Genomic DNA, 18,426 nt, shown 5'->3' with positions numbered 1-18,426 from the left:
ACTTGAATTTTGTTCTTTCTTTGGCTTGGTCCTAAAGAGGTCCCTGGTCATCCTGTAAATCAATAGGTGTATCTCACCTCTGGAAGATACCAGTGGTAGAACAAGGTGATTGATGGAATTCATGTTGTGGGTTTGTAAGAAAACTTTTTGCAAAGTCTGCCAGCAGCATCCCTTTAACTTGAGACTTTTTCTTACCTGACTATTATTGAACCAACTTGTCCACCTTGAATGCTTCTTCTACTGGTTTTCTGTGTATCTGACTTTAATTATTTTAACTGTGTTACTCTGAATAGTTTGGTAAAATCTGGATAGAGGATAATTTCAAAATAGTTATTGCCTGAAAAATAAGCATCATCTTAACAGTCTCATAGGAACTATCAGACTGTTTTACACTTGGTAAAGACCATTGCAGTGCACCACCTCTTTATTTAGTGCTTTTGATTACCTCTTCCTTTAAAAGACAATAAACATCCTCAAAGCTGAGAGTTTTTAAGCTGCTGAGGTTGGGCAGAAAGGCCTCTTGATTCCTGAATCACTATTTTTCTTTTCCCCCCCTCTTAAAAACAGGTATTCCAGTTAGCTAATGAAGGCAGAGCAAGTATGTCTGTTAGTGTCAAGTGTAATTTCTTCAGTCAGTTGTAGTCTAATATCTGATTGTTAGGAGTTCTGGGGATGAATTGTCTGATTTTCTCTGTTTAAGTGGCCTGTTATGCTCCTGAGCTTTGTGTTCTGCTCAGGCATCAGTTTCTGTATCATTAGCTGTACTGTCATTACTTAGCCTTTGGCCTCCCTGTACACTAACAGCATTCTTGCATGCACACACATGCATGCATGAAGTCAAAGAAATTTCATCCTTGCTGTTAGATTATTTTTTTTTTTTAATATTTTCTACATGGCTGACCAACCTGTTGTTTGTTCTTACAGCCTTTTGTGAGGCTTTGCCCAGCTTGACTTCTGATCGAATTGCACTTCACCACTGCATCCTTGACTTCTAAGGCTATTGTGATTTGGGGTTTGGTTGTGGTTTTTAATTGCTGGAACTTTGTTGTTTATGTCTATAGTTACTCAATCAGCTTGGCCTGGGAAAAGATTTTTTTTTTTTCTACAGTTAGGAAACTGTTAGGAACTTGACTTACAGAAATGACAGGCCTATTTGCCACCTAAAGTCCAAAGCAATTCTATCTGGGTTTTATAAAGAATTAATTAGTAAGAAATTTTTCAACATTATGTTGAATTTACCTCGCTTGAATTCAGACACTTGCTTTCAATTCTGCTTTATTATTCTATTTAATTTAATCAAATCAAAACTGGTTGATCATTAGTTGACTCCAGCTTGTTTGCTCTGATACAGTTTTCTGCACCATTATGATAATTTTCCAAGGTTAAAATTCCCTGTTTTGATTCAGTAAAAAAACCAAAAAAACATTGAATCCACGAATGTCTAAACTGTATTATTGTCAGAAATGTTTCTTCCCTGACCTATTTAAGAAAGAGAAATAATCCACAGTTCAGTCTTAGGGTTACTAGTCTATTGTTAGAAGCTTCTATTAATATGATGGTCTTACCCAAAGGTACCTCTGTGCTAGTTAAGGCACTGTGCCCAAGGATGTTCCAGACACAGGTGCCTGTGTTGGCATAGCCCAGCCCCTGTCAGTGCCACTCCATTTATTGCTTCCCCCATGGGGCTGCTGCATGGAGGCTACATCGTGGTAATGGCTGCTGGAGCACTTGAACTGAAAAACCCATGCCAAAGAGTTAGTGGTGATTAAAATGGAGCATAATCACCTTAGTGGACACTCTAGCAGTTTATTAGGGTCAATTACATGGGTACAGAGCCCAGAACCACTGAGGCACATCTGGCTTTATTGTTGTGGATGTCTTATAATAATGGCTTACATAGTTATTTGATGCATGACATTCTTGTTTGTTTAGCATGTGAAAATATCTCATTTTTCCATTATTTCTGTTACTCCTATTGCTGATACAGCCTTAGCTTTGCTTTGAGTTCCTCCACTGTATTGCCTGTGCTCTGTTTTGTTTCTGTTTTCAGATATTCACCTGTCCTAAACCCATTTGTGGTCTAGCTCCACAGAGTAAATACAGTTCTGTTACTGCTTTTGGTTGCCCTGGTCAAATGTTTGTTGTATGTTTATGCAGCCAGAAGGCAGGGTTGGTGATTGAGTCTTTACCCAAATAGCAGTGACTAAGGCTGTCACAGCAGATGAGAATGACTTGTAAACACCATTTTTTCTCATGAAGAGACTTCTCTAAATTTTTTTTTTGTGTAGACTGTTATTAAATATTTGAGATAAATTTTGATATCCTTTAGTCTGAAAAGGGGAAAAACAACTAAGGAGAAATCTACTCAATATTGCTTCCACTTCCGTGTCAGTCTAGGGGTAGATAAATTGGAGTATACAACCCTCTGTAGCCTGCTTACTTGAGCCTCTACTTTGTCCTCACAGGAAGTACCATCAGTGGCTGCTTTCACTTTCCATTCTGAGACCTTTCTTGCATCCACCCTATCTGTCATGTGGGGGATAAAAAGCAACATTTTTTTCTTCCCATTGCAGACCCATTATTTCTTAGCAACTGTGAATGTCATTATATTCTTATATACTTCCTTCAAATTGTCATTCCATTTTTTATGCTTTTTATGTTGTCATAGTAACTGCAGGTTCCTCTGTGTTTGCCTCTTTTTTTTTTTCAGCCTGGTATTTCTTGTATCTGCAGCAGGCCTGTTACTTGGCTCATTCCTATCATCCAACTATTTTCTTAGCCAGTAACAGCATGTTTTAGGCTACTGTTGAGAAAATTCATGCAGTGATTTTTCTCATCAATTGTGTCATTTTTTGTTTATCCTTGACTGCATCCAAGTTTTTATCAGGACTCCTGAATTTGTTTAGGCTGTTGTTCCAGTATGTTATTTTTAAAAGATTTCTTTCATGTGTTGTGTCAGGAAGTTGTAGAATGTGTTGGAAATACTCTCAGGCATTACATTAGTACAGGATTCCCAAAGCATCTCTGTTACTTGTACTACGTTCCCAGAAACATGTTAACATGTTTCTACATGTTAACAGTAACTTCTGTTAAAACTGAAAAAAAAAAAAACAACCCTTCCTTGTGCCTTAAATTCACATGATTTCTAGAAGAGCTTTTCAAGATCATAAGAAAATTCACACAAAGAGGTTGAAAGAGGTTTTGTGTAGGATCAGGCTAGCTACTTTTTCCATTTCTTGCTTTCTAACACAAGTACAGTTCTTCCAGGTTTTTTGTTATATGTTTATTTTAGCTTTCATATTGGTCAAAATAAGTTCTATCTTTTAAGCAAAGTTTATCTTTGCTTTCCCTTCTTGCATTTTTAATTAATGGTAGTGTTTCTGCTTTGTTTTTGTTTGGTCTTTGTGTGTTCTTTTACTTCTGTTTAGGAGGATACAGCAACTGGAAACCTCCAGTGCAGTGCAAAACTTACAACTATCTTAAGCGGATTGGATGTTTCTTTCTTCATCCACGCTGTGGTACCCGAAGAGAAGCAGCAGATTTTGCTATCTGTGTTCATGTAAGTTATTGTACATTTTATTTTTATATGTAGAGAAAAATATCAGGTGATACCAGCTATTGATGTCAGGTGCTGAATTACAGATCATATTCTTGCTCTCCTCATGTGACTTCTCCATCCTCTAAAAAGAAAGAAAGAAAAACCTCTCGATTAAGAGTGGAGAAAGCCTCTTGAAGTGATTTACATAATTTTTATATTTCTGTAGGAATAAAAAAGTAAGCCAAAAAAGGACATCAGTCTGTTGTGAAGGGTGAGAAGGCTGGTTAGGGAGTGGAGAAAAAAAACACAACACAATTCTTAGTTTCTATTTCAGAGAGAAATGTAACTACTCTTCATATAACCCAAATTTAGAGCCATCTTTAGGATGGAGTTGGATGGGTGCCAGTTTCTGAGTCTTTGGGCTGATAAAGAGCAGTACCTCTGTTCAGTAGACATAGAGCTCTGGCTGGATTGGAAAAGGTGCAGGTGAAGGACAGGAATCTGTGATGCCATGAAAACTCATGTTCTTAATATGTTGCTTTATAAGTTAGATAAAACTACTTGAGCATCTAATTATATGATAGAAGCATGTTTTGCAACTGTGTATGTAACATTACACTTATTTAAATGAGTCTTAAAATGCTCTGCTCAGGTGATTAGTTTTATGTGGAGATGGTTCTGCAAGGCTGCTTTTTAGGAATTGGTTCCATACTCACTTAAACTGTTCTGGTAGCTGTTTCTTTTCTCTAGTGTCATATATATATATATGTGTGTGTATATATGTATATAAATGCAGTGTCACACTGCTGAAATAATAACTTTCACAGTGGTATTACACACATCAGACTGTGAAAATGGAGGCAGGTTGCTGTAAATGGCTTTCCTGTGAAGATCTGTCTTACAACAAGCTAGCCAAACCTCATAGGATTAAAGTATGATCTCAGTCAACACTTGTTTTCATATAGGCTGGTCGTCTGGATGAGCACCTGCCCAAGCAGATTCCTTTCACTGTACTTTCTGGAGACAAAAGCTTCCTGGAACTGGAAAACCAATTTAAGATGACCCAGCGGCCAGCTCGCATCCTAAATCCTCACCGTGTTGATGGAGACATGATGTGTGCCTTGCTAAACAGCATTTCAGATACTACAAAAGGTAGAAAGTAAACATTAAACAAAATCTCTCCAGTAAACTGATAAATTCTTGTCAATAAAAGCATTGAACACTTGTGCTGGTAATACAAGCTGTTGCTTGATGCTTCTTGTACTGTACTGTTTTTTCAATGAATTATAGACATTCAGTTTCTTTGGGGGCAAGCTATGAAATCAGACTCAATTAAGCATTTTTAGTCAACATAACAAACTCTGTCCTCCCTGTATTCTTTCTTATAGCAACAGATGAGAAATTGTTTCAGCCTGAGAACTACTTGCTAAAAAGAAGTTGTTTAGAGCACTCTCATGTGCATATTTGTCAAGTTTACTCAAATCTCCTTTGCTTGATTTGTTCTGAGTCTGGTGAAGCATCCTTATTTTCCAAAATATCTCTCCCTCTTTTAACTCCATCCTCCTGGACACTTTCAGTGTCTTGCTCTTTGTCAGCTGGCACATGACTCTCTCATGTGTTTGCAGGAAAAATACCAATAGGAGCTTTTAAGTCCTCTCAAATGCCATAGTCTAATTAGTGGCACACAAAAATGATAATTCTTGTTTAAAAAAGAATAATGAAAGAGGTTTAAGCAAGCTCATTTTCATGCGAAGGATACCAGAGCTGTGAGGTTGGTTTTAATACTTCTCAGCATTTTAAAATATCGAAGTTTTCCTACAAGACCTGACATTTCTCTGTGGATACAGTATTGCTTTTCCTGACTGCTTCTTGTGGTATGGGGGGCTTATAAATTGAATGCATGTTACCGAAAGTTGTCTCTAAATTAGCTGTAAACTACACTGCTAGTCTCAATGAAGGTGTGCAGGAGCTATGACATGGTGATTTTGTTTTACCAGGAAGCTGAAAGTGGAGTGGTAGCTCTGAGTGGTAAATTGGCAACAGTCGATTGAAGGGAAAAAGCAAGATAGGATAATTAAATGATTTCTTGAACAAAATTTCAAGTAGTGAGCTATAACTGATTGATGTGCTTCTGATACAGAGAAGGTGCTTATAGAGTTTTCAGATCAAACCAAGCATTTACTGGTTTAGATTTTCAGCTGGATTATGTAGATGCGATTCCCAGCCAGACGCATCCATACCAGTAATTTCTTGGCATAGTTTACAGAACTGTGATTTTTACTAGTGCACATTTTTTCACAAGTGTCACATTTTGTTCAAGGAAGATTACTTTTCTACACAGTTATCTGTAAAGCTACACATTGAATCTTTTCCACTGTGAATGTTTTCTTTGTAGAGCATATTGAAATTCATAGATTGATAGATTTCTTCTAATGTAATTATAGCTATAACTATATATTAATGTGGAAGGCTGTTTTTGCTTTGAGACCTTTGCATATTTTTGGGAGGCAGAGTTGGAAGAGAGTTGTAGCTTGCAAGCAGTCAATTCAAATCAAATTACCCATAAGTCGGTTTAGCTGTAGGGGCTTTTTGTGTAACTTCTTGTGTGACTTAATGATACGAGAAGCTGAGGAGAGAGGGTTGATTGTTTTCTACATGAGGGTACTACAGCTTCCTGCCTGGGTAGTTTTTCTAGTGTAGCTTTGTTCACTGGGATATAATGGCCCAGAGGTGATTACTTTGATCTAACCTTTTTCTGTATATAAATTAAACTCCGGTATGTTTTTAATATTGGTCTTGCTTTCAGAAGTTTCCTAATCTAACCTACGTTTCAGTGTCCTTTACTGTGTTAATTTTTAGTTTCCTTCTACAGCGATGGGCACTATTGAGAAGCACCAGACTTTAATTTGCTGGCTGCCTTGTCAGTGTGCATCCCACTTAAGTTATGCATGTGGTCATTGTAAAAAGTAATACTTTGAGCAGGAAAGCGATGGAATCTCATGCGAGTCCTTGGGCTGCTGGTGTTCTTTAGCAAACTTGTAAGGAACAGAATTGTCTTGAGACAGCTCTGGTCCCTTTATCCAGTCAGTGTCAGCAGGAGGGACCCAAATAGTGAGAAATGGCTTTGTTTCCTGTTCCCGTATTAAAATTGGGCATTAAAAAATTAAGTTTTGATAATAGGCTTGTGTTTGCCGCGTGGGAGGTGATATGGTCACCAAAAGTCTATGCAGTTTTTTTAAAAAGATAAAACCACCACAGAATACATCTTTCATTGTGTGGCTCTGCAGCATCATCAAGGATTTGCAAGTCATAGTGTGGCAAGACCAGTACTGGAAGGCTGAGATGGGAAGTCATGCAATGTATCAAAGGCTGGTATAACCTGTTGTCCTTTTACAGAAATGCAGCTGAATGTAGGGAAATATAAACAAGATATGCTTGCTTTGTGAATTTGCCAAGCCTATGGCTATTACTCTGAAGGGAGAAATAAGTGAAAAAGTTACTACAGAGAATTGTGTTGAAAAATATGGCAGTTGTTTGTACTGGATGAGCTTCAGAATGAAGAAGCTATTTCTGTGAGTCACCTTCACAGAGGTATCAGTAGCTTGTGAGCAACTGGAGTGTGTTTGGATTGTAGCAACATCTGGCAGTTGCACCTTGTGAACCATTTTACTCTGTCAGCAGAACTGCTGTGGGAACTGTGGTATATACATTCATTTTAAAATAAATAAATACAAACATAAGTTCCTGCATATGTTGCAATAAGGTATCAACTGTGTGTTGCCTTAGGAGACCTTTGGCTGTGGTGGATGCATGAATTTCCTTTGAAGTATGGCAAGAGTAGGCAAGACATTCATGCTTATGTTTTTTTTTACTGATAAAGCTGAATTCATACAGAAAGGTTCTTTTCCTTTTATGCTGAAGGCACAACACATGATAGGGGATTCATGGTTGATAATGGAATGATTTGAGAAGCGCAGAAGAGTTGAGTTTTGAATGTCTCCCTTTGTAATTTCTCTGCAAAGAAAAGTTTAACATGCAGAAAAAGACCATTGTTCCCTTATCTGTGTCTTGACACTTGGTGTCTAGTCATGACAGTACTGCTTGTAGTTTTAATAAGTGCTGGTCAGTATTGAGGACAAAGCTGATAGGTTAGGGGTTGTCATATCCATCCTTACACTAACAGGAGTGCCACAACTTGATTGATAAAAATTCTTTTTTGTGTAACTTGATGGCTTTAGCTTAACTATGTTTCTCAGTCATATTCAAATGAGGTTGTTCAGTGACTGAGCTCTTAAGTAAAAAAGGTTTTTTTCTTTTTTTTTCTTTTTTTAATAGGAGGAGCAAAATTTTGAGTACTTCTTCCACTTAGTTTTAAAGAGCCAGGCTCTGTCCCAAGGTTGCCAAAATCAATGGGTAGCAGTGTACTATGTTGACTGCCAGATTGCTGCTGCACCTCTTTCACTGACACAGCTGCTGTGTTCAAGTGGAATTGTCCTCATCCTCAGTCTGCTACTAATGCCTCAAGTGTTTAAATACTGCTAAATGTGGCAGTTTATATTTGGAAGAGTACAATTTCAGTCCATTTTAATGAATGCTGCTAAGCTTCCTAGCTCTTGCTTTCCTGAACAGCTTGGTTTACATACAGCCAACAAAACAATTTAAGAAGAGTTAATTAATATAATGAAAACATTGAAAACAATTGCTTGCCTTCTCAGTATTCAAGTTTTTGTGGCTGTTGTGGTCCAATATGAATACCACATCTGACCCCAGTCTCTGGTTATTCTGAACCATCAGTTACCACAGACTGTGAATGACTGAAGACAGATCCAGCCACCCATTCAAAAAGACCAAGGGCATGAAGGACATGAGCAGCAGCAGTGTGATGCACCATAAATGAATGACAGTTTTTGTAGTAAGCATCTGTTCCTTTATTTGCACTGTTGTTACAGTGGCCACAACCTATTGAAGTAAAAAAAAAAACAACCTTGAGTTATAACCTTGTATTTAGTAATTTGCTGTTGTCAGTGGCATCTCTTGTGTGCCTCTTTGAGTATATGGATATGCCCTAGGGAGAAAGTAATATAGTAAGCCCTTAAGATAATGAGTCTGGACAAGAGTCTTAGCCAAAGGGATGAAGTGGGAAGACTTCACCACTCAGATCATCCAAAAAAATCCTAAAGTTTTAATGTAACCTGGTTGATAATTTTAGAGGAGTGTCTAAGGTGAAGGTTAAATGAAAATCTGAGTGACTATCTTTAGTATTGGCCACAGTTTCCAAAAAAAGGCAATTCGAGGAGGGTAGGGGATTGAGAGCTTTATGTTCATTCAAGTGTAGCATGCTTAAAAATATGAATGAGCATCTGAAAGGAGAGATACATAGAGTGGAGTGTCAGTGTGCAAGAAGGAAGAGGTTTTGTGTATTTATGAACCCTCAGCAGGGAGTAGCTGTACTTGAATTTACCAATTGTTTTACCTTAATGAAGAAACAGATTAAAGCACTAAGTATTGGGGTGAAGGAGGAATAAAGGAGCCAAGGAACAATGTTTTAAAGGCAGCATGACTCACAGTGCATATGGTTACAAATGAGAAGGATGGGATACTGATCTAAAATTTTTGTCTAAGTAGTTACTTAGATCCTGAATGAGGTAGCTTTAAAGCTGTCTTTAAGGAAAGGCAGCATTAAAACTTCAGCCATCAGCTGTAAAACGAAAAGGGTAAGTGGTTGGAGAGACACTGAGTTTAGATGTGATATTAATATCTCCATACATTGGAATGGAAAAGATGAAATTGGAAGTTACTTAAAAGAAGCATTGTAGGGGAAGTAGTGGAGGTAGGGTGTGAGACCACAAATGCATGAGGTACTCAGGAGTTTTATGAAGTTGTGACAAGGGAGAAGGATGAAGGCCAGTGAAGGAAAATCGAGACTCCACTGAGACATAAATTGGTAAGCCTGATGGAAATGAAGAGGAAGGTGGTAACTAGAGGTTGCAGAACAGGGTCAGCTGTGCAGGTGGAATTATGCTGAGCTAAGTGGCCAACTAATCCAAATTCAAGCTGTGGTGTTTTGATGTCAGGACAGTGGGTGGCGCTTGCATTCTGTGAAAGCTTCCCAGGCCCTTCCCAGAACAGCTTTCTGTGAGAGACATAACGAAATGTCAGAAAATCACTTTATTTGTCCCCATCTGTAAGCTTAATTTTTCTGATCTCAATATACATCTAGAATTTGCTTTCCTGGTTTTTATTCTTCCAGCAGGAATTTGGCAATGTGTGGGGACAGTAGTGAGCAGCAGGACTTAGTTGAAAGAATAGGTATGGTCTGAGTTCCTTGGTTGTTATTTACTTAACAAAATGTACTGGAGAAGAAGAGGTCATATGTTAAGAACTCTTGGCTGAGAAACTGGGCAGTTGTTTTTCTTCTGACCCCAGAGAAGTTGGGAGCTACAGAATGTGCTAAGCATTTTAACAGGGGAGACAGTACATGCCTGATTTCTCCACACTAAATGTTCTTATTTACTCTTCATCATCAGAAGACACCAGTGGTACCAGGAGCATGAATTGTGTACTGGATGAGCAAAATGTGGGGTGGATTGAAAACTGGATAAATGGCCAGACCTGGAACATGATGATCAGTGGCATAAAATCCAGTTGGAGGCAAGAGACCAACAGGTTACCCCAAGGGTCAATACTGGGTCCAGTCCTGTTTAATATCTTCATTAGTGACCTAGATGGCAGGGCAGAGTGTACTCTCAGCAGGCTTGCTGATGATCCAGAATTGGGAGTGGCAGAAGCTTATACTGCTGTGCCAGAGAAATGGAACCTCATGAAGCTGAACAAAGAGAAGTTCAGAGTCATGCATTGGGGGAGGAGCAAACCCAAGCACCAGTATATGCTGACCAGGGGTCAAACAGCTGGAAAACACTTTGCAGAAAAGAACCTGGGGGTCATGGTGGACCCCAAGTTGATCGTGAGCCAACAATGTGCTCTCATAGTGAAGGCAGACAAGGGTGCCCTGGGCTGCATTAGGAGGACTATTGCTGGCGGGTTGAGGAAGGGGGTTCTTTCCCTCCACTCAGCACTGGTAAGGCCATAATTGTCTATTTCTGAGCTTCCCAGTACAGCATCTTTTTTTTAATATTCAAAAGCTGTCTCAACATAGTCTGAGGCAGGTGGTTGAGCCGGGGGGGGGGGGGCTGGACAAGGTGACCTGCAGAGGTCCTTTCCAACCTCAGCCATTCTATGATACTTGCACAGAGTATATTCTTAATTGGAATTCAAGACCTCCTTGAGAGCTGAGTTGAGTCACGGGGTACAGACAACATTTGAGCAACATTCGATCAAGCACAATTACCTGTCCCACGTGGAAAAGTAGCCTGGTCTCTTCTGACTTGAAAATACATCTGTTTAATCAGATGGCCATTCCTTTTCTTTGGTTGACAGGTGGTGAGTTTCATACTAATAGTTCTTGCTGTCCAGCCTCTAAAGGAAGCTGAACTCCTGCCCCCTGTCCTGGTTTTGGAGAATTTTTGCCTGCAAGCAGATAGAGACATGTATTGGTATATCTTAAATTTTCATCCTTGTGGGTTTTGCTCCTTTAGCCTTTGCTCTGTGTAGGGAGGGGAGCAAGCATGAAGAACACTGAGGACAAGTATAACCATGGGTTTTGGTTTTGGATAAGGAAAGTCTTAATATCATGTGACATACTGACAAACCTTTGTGTGAAAAGCTCTTAACATTTGTCTCTCTGTTAACCTCTTATTAGGTCAGTTTGCACCAACTCAAATATTTATTTCAGACAATCCAGCAACTACCTTTATGGGAAGTTGTATGTACATTAATACAATCATGTAGAGGGGAAAGAAGTCTTGCAGATAATGACCAGTGAAGGCAGATTGTGCCTCATAAGACTTATAACATGCTGTGTAACCACATTTGACTCTGAGCTGAGTTTTCAGTCCCCTTTAAAACTCACAAGATCATCATTACCAATTATTTTCAAGTCTTATGGTTGCTGGCAATGGAATGGTGTTTCTTCAGCAAAGCTTTAAGCAAACCTATTCTCTGTGATATTACACCCATGAAGTAGTATTTAGTTATTGCATATGAGGTACAGTGATAACTCATGGGGCAGGCAGGTTGTTTTAAAATGCTTTGCATGCCAGTTTGCATATACATCTATTTGAGTATGAGTGTGTACCCTGTGTGATGGTAGTGGTGTAATTAAGATGGTGTGACTAACAAAACATTTCAGCAAGATGAGGCCTGCATTAATATATGAGATGAATCTTGAACTTTTTCTACATGAACTAAAATAATAATTCTATCTACAGATCCTCTTTTAAGGTTCATAACTGTCCTAATTGACAGTAAAGTCAGCTGTTGATCTGCTATGTCCTGAGAAATGTGTCAAGTTAGCCTGTTGCTTGGGACAGGGGAGCCAGGAGTAAGCTCACCTCCAACAGACTGTCAGGGGGTTGCCATCATGGCTTCTTCTGTGGTAAAAACTATTCTATAATCAGTTTCAGGGAAGTTTACTTTTTTAGATCATATTTGAAAGAGACTGCTGAATTTCTTGGTACTCAAATTCTCTGCTGTTTAACCATCTATGCAAGATGCCAATCAGAAGAATGCTGCCTTTCCTGTTCACTGGCATCTTCTGTCAAATTGCATAAAAAAACCCACAAACCCTCAGGAAAGTGCTCTTAATGCACTTTTATTTCATATAGAAGCAAACCAGAGATTCCATTGTGCTATGCCTTATTGCTCTCAAGATCTCAATTCTTCTATTATCCTTACACCAGCAGATTAATTAGAAAGTGATTACTTCAACTGTTACTCTTCTAACAGGTACAAAACTTTTTAAAGCCATCGGAGATGGTCTTCTGGGCTGGAAGATTATGGTTAGTATGTAAAGTATGGTTAATAAGGGAGAAGTCACTTGTGCAAAAGCCTTCTCTTTGCACTTTTTTCTCCCTTTCATAAGTAATTGCAAAGACATTTTTATCTTGATTTTTCACATCATAACAAGTGTATTTCTTCAAATCCAACCTACAGCGTTGTTACAGTAAGAAATGCAAGAAGGAACTGCTTGTGTTATTAGAAGCCATGTGTAATCAGTTTTATTTGTCCATTTAAGGTTCAGATAGTGAAGAGGATGAAATTCTCCAACTAACAGTGAAGAGGAGCTTAGAAGAAACAAAGAAACAGGAAGGTTTGTTTAATTTTTGTTTTTCTGTGTTGAGGTCTGCTATTAAGAGAAACTATAGAAACTAAACTTAAAATCAGTTTTATGGAAAATGACCTCTTAGAATACTCTCTAAAATATGCTGGGCAAACTTGAGTAGTTCAGAACACCGAGTTATAAAGCAACAATAATTTCCTAACCTAAAAAGTATGTCAGCAGACTCAATTTATTTTATTGGTGCACCACAGGGTATTGTTTAATTAAAGACTTGACTGAGCTCATTTTGTACCAGTTTAATATGACTGTGTTGACTCTGAGTAGAAATACTGACTAAATAGTTGACTTTTTGAATAAATAGTTGAAAGTTAGATATCTAAACAAAGCAGTCTGGTCCCTTCAAGGAGCTGTAGATTTATGCACAAGTTTGAATCAGCAGTACAGTTGTCTATTTGGATTGTATTTTACCTTATTTGAAATTGTTTGCTTCCTCTTTTGCTGTTGTGTTGTGGTGTTCATACAATGTAGTAATTAATTTCAGGTGACAGACCACAGTGCACTGAAAGCAGTGTATTGTTCAAAGGCTTGACTGTGCCCTTTGACTTGATGGAAATAAAATTAACTCAAAAAAATCAATAAATAATTTGTTACTAGGTCAGTGATAAAGCTGACAAGAATTTATTCAGTTAGAAATTTACAAACTGTTACAAAATATTGTTATTAAATGTCCAACATACTCATTTAGGGTACTGAAAGATTGCCATGCTTAGGTCCCCCTAGCACTGGGTGTTGCCATCAGGGATAGCAGTGGCATTTGGTACCTACAGGTCTCAGTCCCAAGAGATGGCTGAAACCCTCTGTTCTGAGGACACAGCCTGCCTTCAGCTCTGTTCACTGACTGCCTGTGTGGTTGCTGTAATTTTGCCTGTTAACATAATTCCCCAATTAGGGTAATAAGCAAAAAACCAGATTCAATTTAGGGGATGGAAACCTCCCTATCCTTTTCTCAGTTAAGGCGCCTTAATGTAGATTTTCTCTTCCCTGTCCCATGGTGGGGGTGAGCAAGCAGAGGCCTGTTTGATACTGGCTGGGCCTAAACCTTGACACAATTTAATTTTTATCATGTTTTATTTTGAGTTTGGAGCTTATTTTTTATTCTTCCACATGCTTAGTGGCTAACTGACAACACATTTTAATGCAAGCAGTTGTTTTCAAATGGCTTTCTGCTTTATTTTGGTTCCAAAATTTTCTTTTTTGTTTCTGTGACCATGTAATGTTTTCCTTTCAGAAATTAACTTATCTCTTTATCTGTAATATCGAATGTTGCAAGAAAGTCCAGATGAATTAATATGGTTCTGCTGACATGAGAACATTAATTGAGGCAATTTCTGTTCCAGATCTAGGCCTTACATAAAACAGCCCAGCAATAATTAAAGTTTTAAAATGTTAATATGTAATTATTCTGTTTCCTTTGTCATAAAGGCAGACAGCTTTTGTAATCGGATGTGTCTGTGTCTTCCTAAAGCATATAATGAATAATACAAGAATGACAGTGTGTCTGAAATCTGCTTTAATTTTTCAAACTATAACATTGGTTTTAATATTTACTGTACCTATCAGTTTTGTCTTAAGATAGTTAATTTGCTAACACCAAAGAATTAGTGCCCAAACTGACCCTCATCTAGACTATTCTTACTGCTGACATGCCTTTTTTTCTACTTCTTTCTGGCCTTCCTACTAGCAAGAGTAACCATGGTGGTGCCAAGTTAGAATGTAGTTATGGGAATATCTATAGATAAGGAAACACAATGAAAACACAAACTTCTCTGCTTGTTTTGAACAGGTGGTTTTTTTGTTTAATACTTTATTTTTCTTAGTGTATACATATAGGTTCTTATCTTGGTATTTTGACCAGTAAATGTGGGTTAGACTCTTAAACTAATCATTGGGCTGCCCCCGTTGAATAATGTAGTGAAATGAGGCAACCAGGTGCCACTAATTGCCAGGGAGTGAGCATGAGCTTGTGTCAAGCCCACCTGTGCCCAATTAGGGTGGGCCCCCACTGCGCATGAGCAGGCTCAGGGGGCCAATAAAAGGCCACTCAAGCCTCACCCTAATTAGGCACAGGTGGGCTTGACACACGCTCATGCTCACTCCCTGGCAATTAGTGGCACCTGGTTGCCTCATTTCACTACAGAATACAGTGAAAGATAGTAGAGGCTGTTCCATGTGTTTGTAGTATTGAAAAGAGAGCATAAGACAAAAGGAGGGAAGGTACTTTAATTCTGTTTTTCTACTGGCTTTTTGCAGTCTACTGACACTGTCCACAGAAATAATTTGTTGCTTTATGTAGTGATATTACTGTAGTTGTGCTTATGACTAGTTACCAACCAGAGTTTGTGATTATAATCGGGTTTTTGTATTTATGCAGAGCAAGATGCAGAGCTGGAAGAAGCTATCAAGAGAAGCCTTGAGGAAATGTAAATAAAGATACTTCAGTACAAAACAGCATGTCATCAGAGCTGCTCACAAAATGGAAGCTTGTTCATCTATTTACAAAAGTTCAGAAATACCACTTGGAAAACATGTCTGTATTTCGAATTGTTACATTTATAATCTGATGTCTTCTCTCATACTGATGACCAGCTGGAGTTTATGGATAGCCACTGCAGTATATTGTGTATGATAAAATATTTTTAAGCCTTTGCATATTCTGTTTCTAATGGCTGATGACTAAGTCTGTCTCTGCCTAATTAGGAAGCTGGTTTTACTAGGTATTTTGGGAGATTTAGATGTTTGTTTTCTCAAGATTGGTTCCTGTATTTTATTTTTCTGTCACAAAATGTCATTGTCTTTATTTACATGTTTGTGTGCTCTTTGCAACAGATAAAAATAGTAAACTCCAGTTATCTCAGATTTGCTTAGCTAATCTTGTTATAAAGAGAAGCTTAGATCCTGGGTTTATAAATGGAACTTGGCCTAACTCTTGCCTATGGTCAGTCTCACCTCTGACTGTAATTTTATCTATGTCCTGTTTGTTGTAAACGTCAGAATCAGGACCACAGGCTGTACAGTTTGTTTGTTTATTTTTATAAATAATTTTTTTTCAATTAGTAGCATGGTAAAGTGTTGGATTTCATGGCTTAAAGTTTAACAGCTTCAGTTCCTCTCCCTTATCTGAGGCTGAAACAACTTTTTAAGTGAACAGAAGCTAAATAAACTTCCTAGTTCCTGTTTTAAATAGATGTGAGAATTTAAGCCATGTTATTCCTGTATACTACTGTCTTTGCTCCCTTTTTGTTTAAGGAGAGGTAGCCTTGGAGAAAATAATGTAAATGTGTTAATTTATACTGTCCTTATTTTAAGGCAAGCAATTATTTCTGTGTTTGAAATTTTTATCTATCCCTTTTTCAGTTCCTTCCTTTATAAATACCTGTTCAAGCTGTCCAGCTTCACCAGCCTATAACACTTAAGTTAGTGATTGCTGTCAATCAGGAAGAGATCTCAATGTAATAAAATGCTGGCTTCACTTTTTAAATTATCTTGTGAGATTGCTTCAAACTGCTGTAAATAAAAGTATTTCTTATGCAAAAAAATTATTTTTTGTGAACAGTAAGACAAGGGGAAGGCTAGGTTTTGCCCATTCTTCATTACAAAGAGTCAGAATAACCACAGCTAGCTGTGTGTCATCTTGAGAAAACTGGCACTGATTTTTTTTTTTTTCAATCAAGTTTCTGATACAGTTGCTATCTCTAGATTCTTCATTAGTTCTGTTTGTGTTAGAGAGTTATCTCAGTGTTCATTAGCAGCCATAGAACTTGGAGAAACTGTTCAACCACCAGAATACAGTTTGAACATTTGTGGTGCATTTGATTCAGACACCCAATGGTTAGGGGGAACAGGACTTCTTAATGTTACCCAGGAGCCTGCTGCTTGCTTTCCCATGCAAATGTCAGATTAATTGCACCCCTGTTCAAACCTGGGTATGTAGTTCATTGTGGTGCTGAGGAAGCCCTGTTCTGGAAGATTTTGAATTGCCTTTAGCTGCTGACTTAAGCTAAATCAGCTCCAGAATTTTTCACACCAGATTCTAATGAAGGGTAGAATGAGACATAAAAACATTCAGGTCTTCAAAAGCATCTCAGTCTCTGGACAGGTTGTATTTGGGTTTTTTTCAGTGCAGACCCTAAAGCTGACAACTCCTTTCACATGAAAAAGATGTTTCAGTTTGAGAAAGTTTTTTGCTTGGTTCAACAAATGTTTAAATCCTCAGTAAGATGGTGTTCTCCAAAGACTTCTATGTTGGGTTTTGATAATTTGTGTTATTCCTCATAACCCTTTTTTCTCTCAAATGTAAAGTGTTCTTGTATGTGATGGGCTCCAACTTCATTGGTTGCATTAAAAGAAGAAAAAAAAAAAAAGAAAAAAGAAAAAAGGAAAAGCCATGTTTGCCCCCACATACGCTATACCTGAAGCTCCAGGTTACTAAACAACTAAACACACTGTATCGGCCTCCTTGTCTGCTTATGAGAGCAAGTAGCAAATCCCAGCTATTTGTGCTATGGCTGTTATGAAACTGCTAAGTAGAGTTCCAATCTCTGCATTCTTATTTTAAAAGTAGACTCCAGATTTATTGAAATCTTTAAATTTGTCCTCATTTTCTTTGGTTCGTAAGGCTCTCCTAACTCTGTGAAATTTTCTTTTGCGAAATTTTCTGCCATCAGAGCCTTGTGATACTTCTGTTTCCAGCAGAGCAGAGAAAGTGGATTCTTGAAACACTGCATGTACAGACATGAGACTTGTTACTAACATCTTGCAGGACTGCACCTTGTTCTTCACCTGGAAAAGGTGACTTCTGAATTTTTTGTTTCAGAATGTGATGCGTCTGGCTGGGGAGTCTTGTTTAACTGGCTGAAATTTTTGAGGTTTGCCCAGTGTGTGCCAAGAGATTTGTCTGTATTTACAAGCTAAAACTCATCTATTAAAAGGAGCTTGCTCCGCTTCCTCTATGATGATCTAGAAGTGATTTGTCCTGCTTTTGTTAAGAGAATTTGCTTTTGTGGTGATGTTGGAGTTCACCCTTCATTAATAAAAAGTAATGCTGTGGTGCTTTTTTGTATTAATCTTTAAAGAGAAACAAGTATAATCTCCACCTTGCTACCACCAGTGAGTTCATTTTAAGGCTCTTAATTTCTTTATAGTGCATACGTGAATTTTACAGAAATGAAATTGTGACAAGTTGAGATTGGTACAAGGCTCTTATTTCTCTGGTGATCTGTGTGCCATATTCTTTCATATCAAACAAAATCCTCCTTTTGGTTGTATTCAGAGATGAGATGCCAAGTAAGTCATTTCAACAGTTATAAAAGGTCATAGAGCCCTAAAACATCACAGCTGCCCTGTTGTTTCTGCAGTTCAAGATTTAAAAAAAAAAATAATAAATATTGACATAAGCTACTTGCTTTCTGTGTTTTTATGCTATGTTTTAGCTCTTCAAGGTATACAGGAATGACCACTACTGTTCCTTAATAGCAGTTACAGAATGCAAACATTTACAGAGTCTTTACCAAATATGGTGAAGTTTATAGAGGTATGAAGTTCCAATGTCTTCTCTCTTAAAAGGAAAGTACTCTGTCATCTCCTTGGGCCTTCCTAGCAATGTTTATGATGACTGCTGTAAATTGGAAGGAGGTGAGGATGGATGACAAAT

At 38.0% G+C, this 18,426-nt stretch overlaps 1 protein-coding gene across 3 annotated transcripts in view; it reads left to right on the top strand.

The window, feature by feature from the left end:
• The window catches only part of LOC103530117 (E3 SUMO-protein ligase ZNF451), a 38,570-nt gene extending 20,403 nt beyond the window's left edge, over positions 1–18,167 (top strand). For 2 of the 3 annotated variants that reach the window (XM_030448435.1, XM_030448434.1), the window contains 4 exons: positions 3,429–3,559; positions 4,504–4,690; positions 12,672–12,746; positions 15,148–16,302. In XM_030448435.1, the coding sequence (XP_030304295.1) occupies positions 3,429–3,559; positions 4,504–4,690; positions 12,672–12,746; positions 15,148–15,200 (446 nt within the window). In that variant the 3' untranslated portion in view covers positions 15,201–16,302. Of the gene's footprint in view, positions 1–3,428; positions 3,560–4,503; positions 4,691–12,671; positions 12,747–15,147 lie in introns of all 3 variants that reach the window. The other variant, XM_030448433.1, reaches the window with a different exon arrangement.
• Positions 18,168–18,426: the final 259 nt, after the last annotated feature.

The sequence above is a fragment of the Calypte anna genome, chromosome 3 (assembly GCF_003957555.1).
Source record: "Calypte anna isolate BGI_N300 chromosome 3, bCalAnn1_v1.p, whole genome shotgun sequence".
Lineage (NCBI taxonomy): Eukaryota > Metazoa > Chordata > Aves > Apodiformes > Trochilidae > Calypte > Calypte anna.
This window is presented reverse-complemented; position numbering and strand designations above follow the sequence as displayed.